We start from the raw sequence: 23,238 nt of genomic DNA, 5'->3' as shown, positions 1-23,238 counted from the left end.
CTTTTCCTCTCCTTACCTCCTCCATACACACAACTGCTTCCAAAGGTGGCTCATATCATAGTGCTTTTTAAGCTAAATTTAATTTCAAGATGCCCATTGAGATAACTGGTAATACCCTGAGCCTGAAAGTCACTGGTTTTTTAAGAACAGGCATTAGACCTTACAACACCTGTCTGCCCTAATCTCTTCATCAGTGCTTCTTTTAACAAGCTACCATCACAGACAATCCTTTCTCAATTAATGAAAAAATATTTCCGGAACTGTATTCAAGCACTCCATCTTCCTGTCAGAAAAGTAATTGTGGCTGGCCGATAAGCCAGTTCGAAAAATCAAATTTAAATGAGCCAAATTTAAATTTATAAGAGCCTCATTTAACATGCAATTAATTTTATGCCTATAATAAAAAGAGAAAAACCCCCAGTCTTCCTGTGGAATTAAATAGGCTGATAAGGAAATGCTGTGCCTCATAGAAATGAGATAAAATAATTCTTGAACACTGTCATCCTTTTGGTTGCATAATACTATATACAATATGTTCTATCTCAGAGAAGTATTAATTTTACTGAAATTAAATATTTTTTTCTGCATAATCATAGGAATGTGACTCAGTGGTTAGGGTTGAGACATAGATTATTGGTTCCAGATTTTTTTTTTTTTTAAGCTCTCACTCTCTCCTTTATATTACCCCTTAAATCTTTAGGGCTTCTAGTGTTTTTGTTTCTTCTCAAAAGAATGGGGAATAATAGAAATGGTAGGGCTCAACTATATTTAAGGTTCTTCGAACTTTGTTTTAGTTAGTAAAATGTTGAGCGAAGCCTTCATTTGCCAGCCCTTTTATTCCTATTAAAACCCATGTGTACACTAAGATGGGGTTATCAGTCACTTATTTATGATTTACACCATTTTAATGTTTTTGATATGCAATAAATATATCTCCATCCCATTATAGGCGCATTAAGTAATTCAAAGCATGACATTAATTTGCATTTTTCAAGAAGAAAGAAGTTAAACTCAGGCTGCTTTTTATTCTAAACTTTGCTTCTAAACACAGCCACACAGGAGCCACCGTGAAAAGTCATTACCAAGTGTGGATTTCCGGTGGAGCACTAATACCATTGAGAAAGTTCTAAGGCTTTTCTTTGTTGGGGAAAAAGTCAGCCCTTGATATATTTTTTAAAGGTTCTAGGGGCCAATGAACACATCACAGTATTCACTGTCTTTTTTGAAACTAATCCAATGCTTTTTCTTTTTTAAAGTAAATTCTTGAAGGAAACCAAGCTTCAACTATTTCTAATAGTGCTCATTTTTAGATTTTTTGAGGTTTTCCTACTTCTGTTCCCAGGACTGAAGGGCTCCCTCCAGAGGCTGCAGCTCGAGTATGTGGATGTAGTCTTCGCAAATCGACCAGACAGTAACACCCCTATGGAAGGTGAGTGAAGAAATTTAATAAAAGACTCTAGAGTTATTGATTCTAGCTTGACGACTTATTCCACTCACAGTAGGAAATGAAATATATTCAGACTGATTTGACTGAACGTGAAAAATAAAAACCTTTCCAGTTGATGTCTTTCAGCCTCACTATTTACCCACAAAGTCAGTGCTCCGCATCTTGCATCTTCATTAATTTTTAAGCAGTTGCAGGCACTGGGAGTGTGGCTCCTACCATTACAGTGCTCACTTTCTCCAGGTTCGTTTCACTTCTGTGATTTTATCAACTAAAACAATAAACGTAATTGGAAGGGGAGTTTATAACCCAGCCATCATTATTTTGGAGTGAGTTCTCTGAGGGTCTTCTTACTTCATAATGACTCTAGGTCGGATTAGTCTCCAATCTGTGGTGATAAGTGCTAAGTGCTACCATGAGCAGAGGCTTTACAGGAGCGACTACTTGAAAATGTGACTCTTCGTTGCAATCTGGTTTTTGATTCTCAAGGAGCTGCAATATTTTATCCCCATTGTGTTAACAACTGTTTAAAGACAATTTAAGTATCTCCCTGTGGAAGCTTTCAGAATGTTCCTAAAACCAGATTTTCTTCAATCTGCATTTATTTATGGAAACTACCTAGGATGATTGAAGATAGTTTGGGAGGAAAAATTTAAAAGAAGGTTCTAGTTAATTGAGATTTATAATCATATGGATTATCATATACCTGAGGTGAATGAGAATGAAGATATTTGGGAAAAAGAAGGAAAAAAATAATGTTTTGGTTATTTGAGGTTTACTATATGACATGGATTTTACAAATTTTTTAAAAATTAGAATACTTGACATAAAATTACACTAAGGTAAATTTAGTTTTGATTATTCAAAAGGTAGTTCAGGATCTTGTAATAAATCAGGTTCTGTAAAGGTTTGTTCTTGCTAGAGGGTTATAGAAGTTATGGAAGTTATAAATGCTTGCAGTATATATAGATATTTCTGTAGGTTGCATTTCTGAAAATAAAAGTTGTGGAAACTATTTTCCTTGCTACTTATGTCTTTCTCAACCACAGAGAAATGGTTAAAATATATATTTATATATCTAATTTTCTCCTAGAGTTTTCTGCTTTTTTTGATTTGAGTAAATTAGGAGTTTATTATAAAGCAATATCAGTGTTGGAAATTCATAATAAGAAATTATCCATGGAAATGACATAAAATGCACATTTTTATCAAAGCAAAGAATAGGTGTTTGATAAAGCAAATCATAAACATTTTATTAGTGTAAGAAGTGCTTATTGCAAGGATAATATGTCACACTATTCTCAGTGCCACATTAAAACAGAGCACTGAAGCTATCACATGAGCACAATTGTCAAGTAAAATGCCATTCAGTGGCGGCTGTGAAAGACTGAAATTGCTTCCCATTTTAAGTGCCTAGTGACTATTTTCCTCTTTGGAAAAATGTCCTTTGCAATTATGCTATGTACAGGAAAGAAGAACATCTGGGATTTTTCAGCATCTTTTTTTTTTTTTGGCTCATTTTCCCCATTCTACCACTATCTTTAATCTGAGGGATATAATATAGAAGTCTCTGAAACAGAAAACATTATAATTTGCATTATATACCTACAGAAGGAGAAAATTCTCAATTAGGAGCCGAACTATGTGATACTGATAAGATAATGGTATCTCTTACATGAAGACTAATTATGTGTTGACATTTATCAGAAGGGAGCTTCAAAACATAGAAAACAAAAACAAAAACAAACCAGATTGCTACCTGATAGAATGTATAACTGCAGCATTAACCAGTCTCCGCTGGAATCAGAGAATATTTACATTTTCTCTGAGTTTCTTACAAAAAATTCCACAAAGCAGAATAGGAAGCTGTTTTATCATGAGTCATTGTCCAAGTTCAGAAGTCTAATGAAGGGTGTCAAATAGAGATTTGTACTTGTTGATAAGGTCAAGAAACATGGCATTTCAAAGCTCTGCGGCAACCAACCTCCTTATGCTGGAATGTAGCCTGCTCTCTCCCACCCCCAGCAAAGAAAGATCCACTCCTGGCTGGCACATAAGACTCCGAGGCTTATTCCTCTGGGATGACTTAGCAGGTTCACACTACAGGCAAGTCCCCATGTAGGACTTATTCCAGATTGAAATAGCTTCCCTGTGATGTCTCCCTAGCTTTGCAGAAAATGTGTATCCTCAAACAATACACTCATTTGTTCCAAGGTGAGCCACATGGAAGGGCCAGTTTTGTATTAGTCTCTAGAAACTCATTCTCTACATTTAGTCTTTCCTTCTTTACTGTAACAGAGGAAAGGACTGATCCGGGCAACAGAGAGAAGAAGAAATAGGAAATAAGAAAAAAATAAGAAATAGACAGGGATTTCCAGGTAGCCTTGGGTGCATTTTCTCTTCTAAAAATGAAAAAAAAAAAAAAAAAGATGTGTAAGCTATGTCTAGATTCCATGTTGTTATTAAGTTTCATTTTTGCAATGATTTTGTGAATCATATATGTGTGTATGTGAGTGAAAGTTGTACCTGTACAATGGGGTCTACCTTAGGAAGGCTATTAGGGTTTCTAAAAACAATAGAAAAGTAAATGTTACGTATAATCAAAATTACCCTTGAAAACCCTATAGTAATGACTTGTTTGTCAATGTTACTCTATAGCCTTTAATTACTCAGTTTCTTCTCCAAATATAGTGACAAAACCATCACTAGATACTTTCCCAGACACCTTTTTTTTTTTGGTAACGGCCTTAATATCATTCACATACTTTTCTTACTTTAGCAACTCACATTGGCAATTTTAGGCTCAACTGCATCCATTTCTGTCTAATATAAGCGATGGAACAGTGGTTGCCAAGTGCATATTGCTGAATTTTCCTATATTAAATCTACATAAGTTGGCACTGTTCTTTGTATGTGTGCCTCACAGTAAACCCATAGCATTTGTAGATCACCTTTATTGGTTTCAACCATTCCCCGTCAATTCCAGGGACCCACAACACACCCTAACTTATGATTTTGCCAAGGCACCTATATTAAACCCTGGGGAACTAATGAGAGAACTTAGCCCAGCTTTCTAAGACTCATTTTAAACAACTTTGATTTAAATTTATTAAAATGCCAACCCCATCCTCTTGATTCGCACCATGAAAGGATGTTAATTGGGAACACTTCTAGAATAAACCAACATGAGTTTCATCCAGTTTCTACATATCAGATGACAACAAATTGAGCCAGAAAAAGATTAGCAGTAGCATCTTCATAATATTGGCATCATGTATCAAATTAGTTGTTGCCTTCCCTCCTTCCTTAGAAAGCCACTAGACAAAAAGTGAGTCCTTTCAAAAGAATGGCCATAAATTCCCAAAGTGCAACCAATGGAGAAGGGGGTGAGACTGCCTTTGTAATCTACAACCCTGTGGAATGCAATTAGACATTTTACAGCTATGGGAAGATGTTCCTGACAACAGAGGGGAACTTGTATACTTTTTCCTCTGTCCTTCTTGTTTATTTTTTCTGGTTCACCTAGTAGTAAGTCATTTTTCTTTCACAGCACCTGCCATGCCATCTGTCTCTGCTATAATATCTGGCATTGATGGCATGTTTCCCAGTTCCAGAAAAAATCAGTCCCATGTCCCATTTCTTCTTTCTTATACTTCTGTGTTCTTCCCAGTAGAGTCACTGACAGTTCCTTGAGCTCCATGATACTCACATTCTTAAGTCTCTCACTTCCATAAATCCCCAAAGTATATTTCAAAATCTTCTCTTAAGCTCATTAGTCAAGAGAAAATTCATTCCAACATGAATCATGTTGGACATGGATAGACACAGAGCATTTGTGTGTCTGAGGACCTGCACTAGGAGTTTTTGGTGTGGTTTTCTGTCATTCACAAGTGCTAGGCTAACTTCTCCATCCATACTCTTCTCATTGATCCAGAGAGGAAATGACTGAGCATGATTGTGGGCATGAAAGGAGGCTATAAACCATGTACCACTTGTGAATAGTAGGAAAAAGAGGGGACCCATTTTAGTTTATGTAGCTTTTTAAAATAGGAAAGAAGAAAGGCCACTAAATTCATTGACCTGAGAATATGATGATTTTTAAATTAAATTACATTTTAATTAAATTTTAATTTTAAAAAATTTGGAATTGAGTCCTCTTTTATTTATTTAGAATTTTTTGCCAAAACTAGTTAATCTCGCAAACTCCCTGAGTCATTAGATATTATTCTCAATCTAATTACAGTTCAAAATATTTATTTTTTTCCTGCTAGTAGGTCAATGCAGACATAAAACAACCCAGATGTCTTATTTCAAATAAGAGAGACAAGATCAAAGTTAGCTTCACTTAATTCCCATACCATCATCATGTCAGACAACCTATTCCAAAGAATTTCCTTCTTTCTAAGCCATCTTTTTACTGTCCACATATGCCAGCAGGAATCTACAGATATTCAGGAATCTAGGACATCCAATGACAGCTCAGGAAATACTAGAGAGTGGCAAACATTACAGGATCCCAAATTTTCTACACTTTCTCAATTCCAGAACACTGGACCTGGATATTTAGCATCCAAAGTAAAGTTTTCAGAACAAAAATGTAATGACCCCCAAACCTAGAAATATTGTCTAACCACCATGGATCATCCCTTTTGCCTTTGTATTTTATTGTCTTCCCTGAAAGACACCCTCAATCTGTCCCCCACCCAAAAAAAACATAATAGGAAGAAATCTTCTGCAAATAGGCTATAACAGTGCTGTTCCATAGAAATATTTTGAAAGCCACATATGTATTTTCAATTTTCTATTACTTACATTTAAAAAGTAAAAAGAAACAGGTGAGATTAATTGTAAAAATATATTTTAATTTAAGCCAATATATAAAAAATTATCATTTCAACATGCAATCAATATAAAAATTACTGAGGAGATATTTTACATTACTTTTTTTCATACTAAGTCTTTGAAATCTGTTATGTATTTCACACTTATAGCACATCTTAATTTGGGCCAGATACATTTCAAGTGCTCAATAACCACATGTGGCTAGTGGCTACTATTTGACCACACAGGTCTATAAACTCTAGTTCAAGTCTAGCAGAGCACCAGACACATACTGGGGGCTCAATAAATATTTATTGTGTGGATGGATGGATGGATAGATGGATGATTAGATGGATGAGTGAACAAGTTGTTTGATTGAATGAATGAAGCTCTAAAGTTAAATAGATCCACCATCACCTTTCTCTACTTGAAAACCTATTTTGGTTTCCTAACATCTGTGAACATTCTGGTACCTGATCTGGTTCAGCATATTTCAGGGTGATATTAAGAAGGATAGGTTGCTGGCAAGGGGCGCCAGGACACTCTTTTTTTTTTTTTTTTTAAATTAATTAATTTATTTATTTATTTTTGGCTGTGTTGGGTCTTCGTTTCTGTGCGAGGGCTTTCTCTAGTTGCAGCAAGTGGGGGCCACTCTTCATCGCAGTGTGCAGGCCTCTCACTATCGCGGCCTCTCTTGTTGCGGAGCACAGGCTCCAGATGCACAAGCTCAGTAGTTGTGGCTCACGGGCCTAGTCGCTCCGCAGCATGTGGGATCTTCCCAGACCAGGGCTCAAACCCGTGTCCCCTGCATTAGCAGGCAGATTCTCAACCACTGCGCCACCAGGGAAGCCGCCAGGACACTCTTACATCCCGTTTCTCCTCATCTGCCTTAACAGCAGCATCCAGATGCCAGATCTCTCTCCAGAAATCTGACTGATACCTAAATGAGCAGAAATGAATGGAAGCATGATTCTTTTGCAGTTCAGTTGCCCCTGAGGATTACTATATCAAATATTAAAATTATCTAACCCATTTCATTTATGACCCTGGCCAGGATGCTCTGAGTGCCTCTGGTGTTCGTCAGATCAATCTAACCTCCTGGCTTGAAAGGCTAGGACAGCTGAGTTTTCAAGAAATTAATTTGGAGAAAGTGATTTTCATATCTAAGAGGATGAGCCAAACCCTACCAAGCCCATGGCAAAAAAAAAAACCATTGTGTTCCAATTTTACTAAATCAGTTTTATTTCCATTTTAACTGTGAATTCACCAAACATTTTACTGCTACTTTAGACGTATTCAGCTGATGTTTTATCCTTTACAGAACACCAGTCATGCTGTTAAAAAAGAAATTAATTTCATTCATTCTAAGAAATAACATGGGGGGATGGTTGAGTTCACTTTGTGTTCTTTCAGTCTCTGGTGTGGTTTTTTAGAAAAATCTCATGTTTCTATCATCGTGGGCCTCCTTCTCATTAGGACAATATTTCTATAAAATGGACCTGGGGACCATCAGATAGACACAGCTTTAAATCCTGGCTTTGCTACCTATTAGACTGCATGCCTAGGGCAAGTTTCTATCCTCACTGAGGCTCAGTCTCCTCCCCTGAAAATGGAGGTAACATATAAAGTGGCTTCTGAAGGAGTTAGCAGTGTGGGTACAGCACCTCACTCACAGCAGGGGAAGAAACAGAAGCCTCATTTCTAGAATGCCCCGCACAACACACATACACATAAAACTCCCTTCTCTCTGGGTCTCTCTCAAAGGTAAGCATAGGAGACGACTAAGACCCTAAAATTATAATGTGATGAAAATCAAATGAAGGTGGCCAAGCTTCAGGGTTAGCCAGGGTCTGTGGTGAGGCCATGTAGAATCAAGGTACACAGTTGGCAATGGAATTTTCTTCTAGCTCACATTTTTCTCCTTGAAATTTTGTTCTGAAATTCTCCATGCCCTTTAAAATTATATAATTATAGATTTTCCAGGGTTAATCTATTCAGTCAAAAGGTGATCTTAAGCCTGTGATTTTATTTTCAAAAGTGTATCTAGAAAAAAATTCAATAATAAGATTCACTCATTCATTCAATTGATATTTTTTGAATATCTGCACCAGCAGACAGAAGGTGCCTGGGTCAATAGCACACTTGCTCTACTGGAAGGACTCAGGGACAAATCCACCTAGCTATTAACTGTAGTTCACCAGTTAGTCTGATGTGCAGATATGGACTCGTTGCATTTCTTGCACAGAGGTTTTTTTTTTTTTTTTAAGTATTTTAATTAATTAATTTTATTTTTGGCCGTGTTGGGTCTTCGTTTCTGTGCGAGGGCTTTCTCTAGTTGTGGCAAGTGGGGGCCACTCTTCATCGCAGTGCGCGGGCCTCTCACTATCGTGGCTTCTCCCGTTGCGGAGCACAGGCTCCAGACGCGCACGCTCAGTAGTTGTGGCTCACGGGCCTAGTTGCTCCGCAGCATGTGGGATCTTCCCAGACCAGGGCTTGAACCCGTGTCCCCTGCATTGGCAGGCAGATTCTCAACCACTGCACCACCAGGGAAGCCCTTGCACAGAGGATTTTTGAAGCCAGAATGGGGTCACCAGTGGGTGACTAATTTAAGACCACACTTGACAATAAAAATTATACAAAAAAAGACTTTGAGTCCTCATATGGTTCATGTATATATATATATATATATATATATATATATATATATTTTTAATCACTCATCAGTTTTATACACATCAGTGTATACATGTCAATCCCAATCGCCCCATTCAGCACACCACCATCCCCACCCCACCGCGGTTTTCCCCCCTTGGTGTCCATACGTTTGTTCTCTACACCTGTGTCTCAACTTCTGCCCTGCAAACCGGTTCATCTGTACCATTTTTCTAGGTTCCACATACATGAGTTAATATACGATATTTGTTTTTCTCTTTCTGACTTACTTCACTCTGTATGGCAGTCACTAGATCCATCCACGTCTCAACAAATGACTCAATTTCATTCCTTTTTATGGCTGAGTAATATTCCATTGTATATATGTACCACATCTGCTTTATCCATTCGTCTGTCGATGGGCATTTAGGTTGCTTCCATGTCCTGGCTATTGTAAATAGTGCTGCAATGAACATTGGGGTGCATGTGTCTTTTTGAATTATGGTTTTCTCTGGGTATATGCCCAGTAGTGGGATTGCTGGATCATATGGTAATTCTATTTTTAGTTTTTTAAGGAACCTCCATACTGTTCTCGATAGTGGCTGTATCAATTTACATTCCCACCAACAGTGCAAGAGGGTTCCCTTTTCTCCACACCCTCTCCAGCATTTGTTGTTTGTAGATTTTCTGATGATGCCCATTCTAACCGGTGTGAGGTGATACCTCATTGTAGTTTTGATTTGCATTTCTCTAATAATTAGTGTTGTTGAGCATCTTTTCATGTGCTTCTTGGCCATCTGTATGCCTTCTTTGGAGAAATGTCTATTTAGGTCTTCTGCCCATTTTTGGATTGGGGTGTTTGTTTCTTTAATATTGAGCTGAATGAGCTGTTTATATATTTTGGAGATTAATCCTTTGTCCGTTGATTCGTTTGCAAATATTTTCTCCCATTCTGAAGGTTGTCTTTTCGTCTTGTTTATGATTTCCTTTGCTGTGCAAAAGCTTTGAAGTTTCATTAGGTCCCATTTGTTTATTTTTGTTTTTATTTCCATTACTCTAGGAGGTGGATCAAGAAAGATCTTGCTGTGATTTATGTCAAAGAGTGTTCTTCCTATGTTTTCCTCTAAGAGTTTTATAGTGTCCGGTCTTACATTTAGGTCTCGAATCCATTTTGAGTTTATTTTTGTGTATGGTGTTAGGGAGTATTCTAATTTCATTCTTATACATGTAGCTGTCCAGTTTTCCCAGCACCACTTATTGAAGAGACTGTCTTTTCTCCATTGTATATCTTTGCCTCCTTTGTCATAGATTAGTTGACCATAGCTGTGTGAGTTTATCTCTGGGCTTTCTATCTTGTTCCATTGATCTATGTTTCTGTTTTTGTGCCAGTACCATATTGTCTTGATTACTGTAGCTTTGTAGTATAGTCTGAAGTCAGAGAGTCTGATTCCTCCAGCTCCGTTTTTTTCCCTCAAGACTGCTTTGGCTATTCGGGGGCTTTTGTGTCTCCATACAAATTTTAAGATGATTTGTTCTAGCTCCGTAAAAAATGCCATTGGTAATTTGATAGGGATTGCATTGAATCTGTAGATTGCTTTGGGTAGTATAGTCATTTTCACAATATTGATTCTTCCAATCCAAGAACATGGTATATCTCTCCATCTGTTGGTATCATCTTTAATTTCTTTCATCAGTGTCTTATAGTTTTCTGCATACAGGTCTTTTGTCTCCTTAGGCAGGCTTATTCCTAGGTATTTTATTCTTTTTGTTGCAATGGTAAATGGGAGTGTTTCCATAATTTCTCTTTCAGATTTTTCATCATTAGTGTATAGGAATGCAAGAGATTTCTGTGCATTAATTTTGTATCCTGCTACTTTACCAAATTCATTGATTAGCTCTAGTAGTTTTCTGGTGACATTTTTAGGATTCTCTATGTATAGTATCATGTCATCTGCAAACAGTGACAGTTTTACTTCTTCTTTTCCAATTTGTATTCCTTTTATTTCTTTTTCTTCTCTGATTGCCGTGGCTAGGACTTCCAAAGCTATGTTGAATAATAGTGGTGAGAGTGGACATCCTTGTCTCGTTCCTGATCTTAGAGGAAGTGCTTTCAGTTTTTCACCGTTGAAAATGATGTTTGCTGTGAGTTTGTCGTATATGGCCTTTATTATGTTGAGGTAGGTTCCCTCTATGCCCACTTTCTGGAGAGTTTTTATCATAAATGGGTGTTGAATTTTGTCAAAAGCTTTTTCTGCATCTATTGAGATGATCATATGGTTTGTATTCTTCAATTTGTTTATATGGTGTATCACATTGATTGATTTGCGTATATTGAAGAATCCTTACATCCCTGGGATAAATCCCACTTGATCATGGTGTATGATCCTTTTAATGTGTTGTTGGATTCTGTTTGCTAGTATTTTGTTGAGGATTTTTGCATCTATATTCATCAGTGATATTGGTCTGTAATTTTCTTTTTTTGTAGTATCTTTGTCTGGTTTTGGTATCAGGGTGATGGTGGCCTCATAGAATGAGTTTGGGAGTGTTCCTTCCTCTGCAACTTTTTGGAAGAGTTTGAGAAGGATGGGTGTTAGCTCTTCTCTAAATGATAGAATTCACCTGTGAAGCCATCTGGTCCTGGACTTTTGTTTGTTGGAAGATTTTTAATCACAGTTTCAATTTCAGTGCTTGTGATTGGTCTGTTCATATTTTCTGTTTCTTCCTGGTTCAGTCTTGGAAGGTTATACCTTTCTAAGAATTTGTCCATTTCTTCCAGGTTGTCCATTTTATTGGCATAGAGTTGCTTGTAGTAGTCTCTTAAGATGCTTTGTATTTCTGCAGTGTTTGTTGTAACTTCTCCTTTTTCATTTCTAATTTTATTGATTTGAGTCCTCTCCCTCTTTTTTTTGATGAGTCTGGCTAATGGCTTATCAATTTTGTTTATCTTCTCAAAGAACCAGCTTTTAGTTTTATTGATCTTTGCTATTGTTTTCTTTGTTTCTATTTCATTTATTTCTGCTCTGATCTTTATGATTTCTTTCCTTCTGCTAACTTTGGGTTTTGTTTGTTCTTCTTTCTCTAGTTCCTTTAGGTGTAAGGTTAGATTGTTTATTTGAGGTTTTTCTTGTTTCTTTAGGTAGGCTGTATAGCTGTAAACTTCTCTCTTAGAACTGCTTTTGCTGCATCCCATAGGTTTTGGATTGTTGTGTTTTCATTGTCATTTGTCTCTAGGTATTTTTTGATTTCCTCTTTGATTTCTTCAGTGATGTCTTGGTTATTTAGTAACATATTGTTTAGCCTCCATGTGTTTGTGCTTTTTACGTTTTTTTCCCTGTAATTCATTTCTAATCTCATAGCGTTGTGGTCAGAAACGATGCTTGATATGATTTCAATTTTCTTAAATTTACTGAGGCTTGATTTGTGACCCAAGATATGATCTATCCTGGAGAATGTTCCATGCACACTTGAGAAGAAAGTGTAATCTGCTGTTTTTGGATGGAATGTCCTATAAATATCAGTTAAATCTATCTGGTCTATTGTGTCATTTAAAGCTTCTGTTTCCTTATTTATTTTCATTTTGGATGATCTGTCCATTGGTGTAAGTGAGGTGTTAAAGTCCCCCACTATTATTGTGTTCCTGTCAATTTCCTCTTTTATAGCTGTTAGCAGTTGCCTTATGTATTGAGGTGCTCCTATGTTGGGTGCATATATATTTATAATTGTTATATCTTCTTGGATTGATCCCTTGATCATTATGTAGTGTCCTTCCTTGTCTCTTGTAACATTCTTTATTTTAAAGTCTGTTTTATCTGATATGAGTATTGCTACTCCAGCTTTCTTTTGATTTCCATTTGCATGGAATATCTTATTCCATCCCCTCACTTTCAGTCTGTATGTGTCCCTAGGTCTGAAGTAGGTCTCTTGTAGGCAGCGTATATATGGGACTTGTTTTTGTATCCATTCAGCAAGCCTGTGTCTTTTGGTTGGAGCATTTAATCTATTCACGTTTAAGTTAATTATCGATATGTATGTTCCTGTGACCATTTTCTTAATTGTTTTGGGTTTGTTTTTGTAGGTCCTTTTCTTCTCTTGTGTTTCCCACTTAGAGAAGTTCCTTTAGCATTTGTTGTAGAGCTGGTTTGGTGGTGCTGAATTCTCTTAGCTTTTGCTTGTCTGTAAAGTTTTTGATTTCTCCATCGAATCTGAATGAGGTCCTTGCCGGGTAGAGTAATCTTGGTTGTAGGTCCTTCCCTTTCATCACTTTAAGTATGTCATGCCACTCCCTTCTGGCTTGTAGCGTTTCTGCTGAGATGTCAGCTGTTAACCTTATGGGAGTTCCCTTGTATGTTATTTGTCATTTCTCCCTTGCTGCTTTCAATAATTTTTCTTTGTCCTTAATTTTTGCCAATTTGATTACTATGTGTCTCGGCGTGTTTCTCCTTGGGTTTATCCTGTATGGGACTCTCTGCGCTTCCTGGACTTGGGTGGCTATTTCCTTTCCCATGTTAGGGAAGTTTTCAACTATAATCTCTTCAAATATTTTCTCTGGTCCTTTCTCTCTCTCTTCTCCTTCTGGGACCCCTATAATGCGAATGTTGTTGCGTTTAATGTTGTCCCAGAGGTCTCTTAGCCTGTCTTCATTTCTTTTCATTCTTTTTTCTTTATTCTGTTCCGCAGCAGTGAATTCCACCATTCTGTCTTCCAGGTCACTTATCCGTTCTTCTGCCTCAGTTATTCTGCTATTGATTCCTTCTAGTGTAGTTTTCATTTCAGTTATTGTATTGTTCATCTCTGTTTGTTTGTTCTTTAATTCTTCTAGGTCTTTGTTAAACACTTCTTCCATCTTCTCGATCTTTGCCTCCATTCTTATTCCGAGGTCCTGGATCATCTTCACTATCATTATTCTGAATTCTTTTTCTGGAAGGTTGCCTATCTGCACTTCATTTAGTTGTTTTTCTGGGGTTTTATCTTGTTCCTTCATCTGGTATATAGCCCTCTGCCTTTTCATCTTGTCTATCTTTCTGTGAATGTGGTTTTTGTTCCACAGGCTGCAGGATTGTAGTTTTTCTTGCTTCTGCTGTCTGCCCTCTGGTGGTTGAGGCTATCTAAGAGGCTTGATGGGAGGCTCTGGTGGTGGGTAGAGCTGACTGTTGCTGTGGTGGTCAGAGCTCAGTAAAACTTTAATCCACTTGACTGTTGATGGGTGGGGCTGGGTTCCCTCCCTCTTGGTTGTTTTGCCTGAGGCAACCCAACACTGGAGCCTACCTGGGCTCTTTGGTGGGGCTAATGACAGACTCTGGGAGGGCTCACGCCAAGGAGTGCTTCCCAGAACTTCTGCTGCCAGTGTCCTTGTCCCCATGGTGAAACAGAGCCACCCCCTGCCTCTGCAGGAGACCCTCCAACACCAGCAGGTAGGTCTGGTTCAGTCTCCCCCGGGGTCACTGCTCCTTCCTCTGGGTCCCAGTGCACACCCTATTTTGTGTGTGCCCTCCAAGAGTGGGGTCACTGTTTCCCCCAGTCCTGTCGAAGTCCTGCAATCAAATCCCACTAGCCTTCAAAGTCTGATTCTCTATGAATTCCTCCTCCCGTTGCCAGACCCCCAGGTTGGGAATCCTGACGTGGGGCTCAGAACCTTCACTCCAGTGGGTGGACTTCTGTGGTATAAGTGTTTGCCAGTCTGTGAGTCACCCACCCACCAGTTATGGGATTTGATTTTACTCTGATTGCGCCCCTCCTACCGTCTCATTGTGGCTTCTCCTTTGTCTTTGGATGTGGGGTATCTTTTTTGGTGAGTTCCAGTGTCTTCCTGTCGATGATTGTCCAGCAGCTAGTTGTGATTCTGGTGTTCTCGCAAGAGGGAGTGAGAGCACGTCCTTCTACTCCGCCATCTTGGTTACTCGAAATCAGCAGTTCATGTATATTTAGTGTATCTTTTTTCTTTAAATTTATTTATTTTATTTATTTTATTTTTGGCTGCATTGGGTCTTTGTTGCTGCGTGTGGGCTTTCTCTAGTTGTGGCGAGCGGGGGCTGCTCTTCATTGAAGTGAGCAGTCATCTCACCACGGTGGCTTCTCTTGTTGCGGAGCCCAGGCTCTAGGCACACAGGCTTCAGTAGTTGTGGCACGCAGGCTCAGTAGTTGTGCCTCGCGGGCTCTAGAGCGCAGGCTCAGTAGTTGTACAGCATGGGCTTAGTTGCTCCGTGGCATGTGGGATCTTCCTGGACCGGGGCTCAAACCCATGTCCCCTGCATTGGCAGGTGGATTCTTAACCACTGCACCACCAGGGAAGCCCTATTTAGTGTATCTTGAATGTTTTGTGTTTCATGTCATAGGCGTAAGGATGCATTGTGAATATCATTGTGAATATCATCACCCTTCCCTCAATGCTCTGTACACACATTTTCTACTTTGTCTATGGCTACCATGACTCAGAGCTTACTAATCCACTTAGTCTTACTATACACATATGTGAATTCTGTCTGTCTCACCAGCTACTTGTTTCTCTAGCCAGTTTCATTTATCCTCCTTATTCACTCCTCTCACTTTCTTGAGCAAAACTGAATAATCTTAAGTAACACAGCAAAGGCACATTACAGAGTTCACCACCCTTAGTTATTGGCATGCTGCCTCAGATTTGCAGAGTCAACTTCTAGGGCCATTGGAAAAATTTCCAGAGTTTGGAGCATGGATCACTCTGATATGTATCTAACAGGAACAGAGCCCTGGTTAACAATTTTCATTTTCCAACTAGATTTCATAGAGAGAATAGGAGTTTTAGAACATACTGAGAAGTTAAGTTTGCCAAGGCTGAAGAAAATATGTGATGAGCTGGCTTTAAAGGAAACAATATTCCCGATAATAATTTGTAAACATTTATGGGTATATTTTGTGCTTTCTATGGAAGCCAAAGATTCCTAACCTCATTTCATAAAATCCTTTTGGAAGGGAGGATCCTGGTAATATTCTATGCAATTTATCTACTTCCTCTATTCTCTCTCCCTTTTTTCCCTTTCTTCACATCTTCAGTCAACAGTGAAGGCAGAAGGGATACAACTGCTATCACTAGTAACACACAAAAGGAGAAACAACGTGGGCCACGTGTCTGGAGGCCCATTGTACCTCCTCACCACAAATTTGTGGTCTTCACCAAGCTCAGAAAGGGTGTTTTCTTTTTTTTCCTTAAGTTGTTTTTAATCAAGAAAAAAGAGAGAGAGAACGGAGACGGCTTCTGCTCACCCCAGCTGTCAGGTGGAAACAGAATTGCTTAGTATTCTGGGGCTGTGGGTTTGTGACTCATGTGAGCTTCCTTCTGTGTGAGCTATCTCCCTGAAAGTAGCTGGAGTTGTGACAATATTCACCTCCCTATTCTGAGGGGATGGCACCTCAATCTCAGGGGAATTCATCTCTTTAAGTTCCTCATTGTGCTGTAGCTGATCTGCGGTGACATGGGGAAACTAACATTATCCAGCTCTCCAGCCTGGGCAGGTGGGGCTGGGGGTTTTAGCTGTCTGTCAAAGCAGCGTCTCACTCAGGGTTTACTAGTATGCGGATTCAGTGGTCTGAGCAGAGCCACCTGTGGCATTGCTAATCTGGAATTCTCAGACAGTGGGGATAAACAAATACCCTTAAGACTCTCTCTCACTTTCTGTAAAAAATGAAGTAATGAAAGGCTCAATGGCTTTTTAAAGCCCTCCTGGATGTTGAATATGTGTAGTGAAAAAATACAGGATCTGCAATCAGAGGACGAGGGTGCTAGTCTTAGGTGTGTGAACTTGCTTGAGGTGCTCAGTTACTGCTGCTCCGTTTTTCATTTGGAAAATGGGAAGAATAGAAACAGTACCTGGTCTAGCTATTTCCAAGATTGTTGTGACGATAACGTGAGATAAGTGGAAATGTTTGATTCGTAATGCCCTGCACAAATATTTTGAGATTGTTATTGTTACGTGTGTGTGTGTGTGTGTAATACATATGTTAAGGTGTCAGAACCGAAGTTTCAACCGGGCATGGAGACACAGCTGAAAATTGGTGAATTTCAAAGAGAGATGTCAAATCTTCATTTGTATACAGTAAGTATCCTACATACGAACGAGTTCTGTTCCAAGAGCGCGTTTGTATGTCCAATTTGTTCATAAGTCCAACAAAGTTAGCCTAGGTACCCAACTAACGCAATCACCTGTATAGTACTGTACTGTAATAGGTTTATAATACTTTTCACACAAATAATACATAGAAAACAAACACAAAAAATAAATAAAACAGTTTTAATCTTACAGTACAGTACCTTGAAAAGTACAGTAGTACCAGCTACATCAGCGCTGCTTTTACGCTTGCTTCCGGACATCCTGGGCTTGAAATAAAGATACTGTACTACTGTACTCTATACAGTACTGTACAGTAAAGTACACAAAAGCACAACCACTTGTAGAGGATGCACGCACGTGACAGTGTATGCCAGACACGTGAACTAACTTAGGTGATTGGACATGCGAACGCACGTTTCCATCTTTGAAAGTTTGCACCTTTCAGGTGCATATGTAGGGGACTTACTGTACTTGCAAAGGAAAAGGGCCAGAGCTGGCTCCATGTCTCTTTCTTCCCCTGACATTTTATTTTGAGAAATTAAAAACCTACAGAAAAGTTGAAGAAATAAACAGCCAACGCTCTTTACCTAGATTTACCAAATCGTGCTATATTTTGCCTCTATTTTGCCCTCTCTTGTTCTCTTGCACTGTGACCTTTCACCCATAAATACTTTCTTCTCTCTCTCCTGAGATGCAGCATTCTTCCACAAAAGCATCATGCACTCATCACACTCGAGAACTTTAACGTTGATACACCACTGTTATCTACACAAGCCATACTTAAATTTCCTAAAATGTCCTTTTTAGGATTCTGTTGTTGTTGTTGTTTGCGAGGGAGATGAGTCTGTGATTGAATTAAGAGCCTCACATTGCATTTAGTACTAATGGTTTTTTAATCTCTTATAGTCTAAAATCGTTCCGCACCTTTTTTTCTCTTTAACAACAATGACATTTTAAAAAAAATCCAAGCCAGTTGTTTTGGAGAATGTCTCTCAGTCTGGATTTGTCTGATTGATTTCTCATGATTATATTAAGATCAAGCATCTTTGGCAAGAAGATACACAGGTGATGTTGGGTCCTTCTCAGTGTGTCTCTCTGCGGTCCCTGGAGGGTCACTCTCTATTACTGGTCATATTAAAGTTGATCACTCGGTTAAGGTGATATCTGTCAGTTTTCTCCACTGTGACGGTACCTTTAAGACTTGGTACCATAGTGAATAAATAAGCTGGGGTGTGATTCTTTGTGACCACGTGAATAGCCTGGTTCCTCACAACCTGGATTTGGCATCCACTGCCAATCCCTGCCTGCAGCAGTTATAGTAGGGAGTTATTACAATTACCCTCCCCCATTTATGAATGGGCATTCTGCCGTAAAGACGAACTTTCCCTCACTCTCAGTTCTATGCCTCTGGAGTCCCCTCACCTTGCTTCAAGAAAATAAAAGTTGAAAGAGAGAAGGACAAAGGATCTAGTGAGAAGAGTGTATCTGGAGAAAACTATGCTGTGACCCCCATAGTTGGGGAGTAGATAGGCTTGGGAGCTGACTCATGTCTGGCACATCTAGAGCTGGAGAAGTGGGCTGAATCTCTACTTTACGGTGCAGCCAGGAGAGTGTAGCCTCCCTGGGGGTGACCGGAAGGGCAACTGTGAATGTTTCCTGCGTGGGGTCGTCTTGGGTCTGTTCTCTAGGAGGACAGCCTCCTGGAGGGTGTGGGCTGGAGCTGGACACCCAGAGCCACTAGGAGAGGGCTCAGGGGAGAAGCAGAAAGTAGAGGAATAGAGAAGCCAGCCATGCCCCATCTCACTACCCCCTGCTGCAGGTGTTTAGCCTAAGCAGGTCCCAGCTAGAAAAGGGAAAGGAATTTGAGTTTGGAGTTTTGACTGAGATCTGTAGAGGCTGTGTTTACAATCTAAAAGGCTGTCAGGACTGTCTGTTACCCAAGAGTGGGCAGAAAAGCTGTGGGACCAGTCTGAGTTTTCATCAGGGCCAAGTTTTCATTGTTCCTACTGAATGTAAAGGGCTAGCGGGAGATTAAAAAATAAAGCTGGGTTGTAATTACATTACAACGAGTATGCTCGTTCCACATACTATTTACATATGTTTAAATACCTAATTTTAAATTCATCTGACTTAAATTACACATGAAAAAATTAACTCTTCCATTAGTTTCAGAAAACAAATTTGTTTGCTTTATAATACCATTATGTCCAATATAATTGGAAATTCAGGAAAACCTTGTGTGCTAAAGATTCAAATCTCCACAAATTACAAAATAACGCTCTTGGTCACCTGTATGAAATGTGTACATTACACACAGACATCCCTTGTACCTCGCAAACCCTCCCGAGGCATCTGAGGACTTTTGAAAGTGTCACTTCTATTTTGGGGAGTAATTGTTTGTCAGTGTTCAAACACTAGAAAAGATGATAAGCCACAAAACCTCGACCTCCGCAGTTTGAACTTTATCCATCCTTTCTAAATGCATTTTTATGTTAGGTTTTATTTATTTGTTTTAAATACTGAAAGGTGACCAGTGTGACTAGCTTCAATGAAACCAATCATACAAAATTAATAACTAAATGAGATCCTTTTAGACAACTTTCTGAAACCCTAGTGGAGTCAACTCAGAATTTACTTATACAAGAAAACTCATTTTTTGTTGTTGTTATTTTTTAAAGGCCAATGGACAGAAGGTGTGGGCACAGGAAAGCAGTAGAAAGAAGAGGAAAGTTTAGTATTATCAATATCTTCCTTTACTTGCATGAAAAAAGAAAATGTATCACTCTCATGGAAAATGGAAGTATATTTGGTGATGGAATGAACCGAATTACCCCTAGAAATGCGTGCATAATAAGACGAGAAAAAACAAAATGACATAAGAATTCACACAAAACTTAACAGAAAGCAAAAAAAGGAGATATGGGGACCAAAAAGAAAAATTGGGGAAGGGGAAAAGAATGAAATTTTATTTCTCCCATCCATTTCCCCTACTTCCTTCTCAAGCACAGTACAAATCTCACAAGCCCCTCCTCAAAACATAATGTCATCATACCACACTCAGGATGGCCCAGAGGAGAACATTATATAGTAAAAATACTCAGATCTAAAACCTGCCTCATTCATTTATTCATATTCAACTAATATTTTTGAGTGCCTGCTATACACTAGACATTGTTCTTGATGCATGGGATAGACAGGAGAACAAAATAGACAAAGATCCCCATCCCTGTGGGACACAGTCGTTCTAGCAGGAGAGACAGGAAATAAAACAATAAAAATTAACTTATATAGACTATTAGAAGATGATAAGTGTTATGGAATAAAGAAAAAGTAGAACAGAGTAATGAGAATGGGAATGCTGGGAGTCAGGAGTGGTCACTGAAAAGGTAGAGACTTGAAGGAGTAAAGTGAGTAACTGGGAGGGAGATAAGGATAGTGTTTCTGGCTGTAGAAACAGTGCAGAGGCCCCGAGATGGGAGCAGCCTGCTGTGTTTGGGGAACATCAAGGACACCAGTGTGGCTGCAGAAAGTCAGGAAAGAGGAGTGTAGAAAAAGGTGAGTTTAGAGAGATTACAGGGGCCAGATCTTTTGGGACCCTCCGAATTTTGGACAAAGAAGTGATGTGATTTAACTTACATTTTTAAAGGATCCCTTTGGCCTGGAATTAGAATAAATTATAAAGGGGCAAATGTAGGAGCAGGGAGACATGTTAGGAAATAATTGTAGGGATTCCCCTGGCGGTCTAATGGTTAAGAATCCACGCTTCCACTGCAGGGGGTGTGGGTTCAATCCCTGATCCCTGGTCAGGGAACTAAGATCCCGCATGCCACGAGGTGTGGCAAAAAAAGAAAGAAAGAAAGAAAGAGTTGTAACAATCTAGGTGAGAGATGATGATGGCTCAGACAAGGGTGCTAGCTGTGGAAGTGTAAAAGTGGTCTGATTTAGAGAAGTATTGAATGTAGAGCCAGAAGTTCCTGATGGATTAGATGTGGGTGTAACAGAAAGAAAGGAGTGAAAAATGATGCCAAGGTTTTTGACCTGAGTCAACAGAAGAATGGAGCTGCCAGCAACTGATATGGGGAATACCATAGGTGGAGCTGGTTTGTGGGGGAAGATCGGGGGTCTGGGTTTAGCCATCTTGAGCTTGAGGTGTTCATGAGACATCCAAATGGAGATGTCGAGTAGGCAGTTGGACACTGATTCTGAAACTCAGGAGACAGTCCTGGGATGGAGGTGCAAATTTGGAAGTTGTCTGCATGTAAATGGTATTTAAAGCTTTGAGAATTGATAAAATCACACAGGGAGTAAAAACAGAAAGACAGAAAAAGCAAAAAAGGACATAGAAAGAAAGGACCAAGGACTGAGCCCTGGAGATTCCAGTATTAGGAGGTTGGGAGGAGGGGGAGAAGAGTGTGGTGCCCAAGGAGCAGGTAAAGAAAACATATCAAGGAAGAGGAAGTAATCAACTGTATCAAATGCTACTGATGGGTCAAGTAAGATGAGAACTGGGAATTGTCCATTGGTGTTAACAGTGTGGAGATCATCAGTAACTTTGACAAAGAGTGGTTTGGGTGAAGTAGGGAGTAGGTGAGGAAGTGAAAGCCATCTAATCTCTGAGTCTCAGTTTCCTCATTTGGAAAACAGTGAGGAAACCTCTTGATTTAGGATGACCGAGTAATATATTTCTGCTCCTTACTCTTTAAAAAAAAAAAAATAACATACAAGGAACAGAAATAGAAACTTCCTTTCTGATGAAAGTAGCAGACAACTGGAAACCTGGACCAATATATATGAAAGTGGAAAAGGGATGGAGGAATGGTAAATGACTTAGCAAAACTGAGGAAAGATTTATTTAAAGTGCCTACAAGAAGCAAGTTAATTTGTACCGCACAACCTCAGAATGGTTAAGGCATGAGAGGCACAAATGTCACAGAAGATGGGGGTGAGGTGGGAGCTAGAAACAAGGCAGTTTTTCAAAAAACTATACAGAACCATTAGAGCTCCATATCCCCAGGTCTGCAGGCAGGGTCCTGCCTTTCCCCTCCAATGAAGGAGGCAAGAGATACATTACCTCGAGAAACTGAGTTGAGAGGCTCTAGTCTGAGGGGTACCAGATACAGAGGAAGGTGAGGCCAGGCTGAAAAAAAAAATAAGGATTATGAAGTTTGAGATCCCCAGACCTCTCCTCTCACTTACCTCCAGGTCACTAACAGCCAAGTTACACTTTCCCCAGGCAGAAAATAATAGAATATTTCTCTGGAGAAAATAAACTATCCCAGAAAAAAAAAGTCTACATTCTTGTGGAAGAAAATCCCAGTGGGAAAAGGTGGCAAGTGCCCTAACTTCTCCCACAGTGACAAATGCCGTCCACGCACAATTTTAGTGCTTTATTCTTAAATGTGAACGGAAACCCAAGAATCACTTGACATTCAAAGAAAGCTACTGATGAAAAAAAGAGCGCTCAAGTAAATAGAAGAAAAGAAAACAGACTAATGCAGAGAGATATAAGAATGTTCAAAGAAACTATAATTAATATACTTGATGAGATAAGAGAAGATATGGCATCAATTAAATAAGAACAGGATGAAAGAGAGAGCAAGAACAGCATAGAACTAGTAAAAAAAACTTAGCCATTAAAAAATATAATGGCTAAAAAATTTTTAAGTCAATAAAGATGTTGGACGTTAAAGTTGAGGAAATATTCCAGAGAGTAGGGGGAAAAAGTGGACAATGGAGTGAAAAGACAAGAAAATTAAGATTCCGTCCAGGAAGTCCGACATTTATTCAACTGAAAGATTTTTAGAGAGAGAATAGATAAAATGGAGGAGAGGTAAACAAACAAACAAACAAAAACCCAATACAAGAAAATTTCCAGATTTAAAGAACATGAGTCTCCAGATCAATAGTGCCTACCAAGTACCCAGGACAATGAAAGAATAAAGTCCCGCACGAAGTAACATTATAATGACATTTCACAAGTGAAAAGATAAGGAAAAGCATCCTAAAATATTCCAGAGACTTCGTAGAGTGTACACAAGAAGGATCAAGAATAAGGATTTCCTAGGGGTTTTCAACAGCAAAATTGAGAGCCAGAAGACCATGGAACAAGGCTTCAAAATTCCACGAAAAAGATGGTGGGCAAACTACCAGCCAGGGGTGAGGAAATAATAGCATTTTGGCTTTCCTGTCTCCCAAACTCGATTCCTCAGAAGCTACTGGAAAATGGGCTCCACCAAAGTG

At 39.1% G+C, this 23,238-nt stretch overlaps 1 protein-coding gene across 3 annotated transcripts in view; it reads left to right on the top strand.

Annotated features, from left to right (window-relative positions):
* KCNAB1 (potassium voltage-gated channel subfamily A regulatory beta subunit 1) overlaps window positions 1-23,238 on the top strand; it is a 438,166-nt gene that overhangs the window by 365,083 nt on the left and 49,845 nt on the right. For 2 of the 3 annotated variants that reach the window (XM_061194541.1, XM_061194542.1), the window contains exon 8: window positions 1,343-1,429. The exons of the other annotated variant lie outside the window; for it this stretch is intronic. In XM_061194541.1, coding sequence (XP_061050524.1) covers window positions 1,343-1,429 — 87 coding nt within the window. The remainder of the gene's footprint in view (window positions 1-1,342; window positions 1,430-23,238) is intronic. 3 annotated transcript variants of the gene reach the window in all.

Source organism: Eubalaena glacialis, chromosome 6, assembly GCF_028564815.1.
Source record: "Eubalaena glacialis isolate mEubGla1 chromosome 6, mEubGla1.1.hap2.+ XY, whole genome shotgun sequence".
Lineage (NCBI taxonomy): Eukaryota > Metazoa > Chordata > Mammalia > Artiodactyla > Balaenidae > Eubalaena > Eubalaena glacialis.
This window is presented reverse-complemented; position numbering and strand designations above follow the sequence as displayed.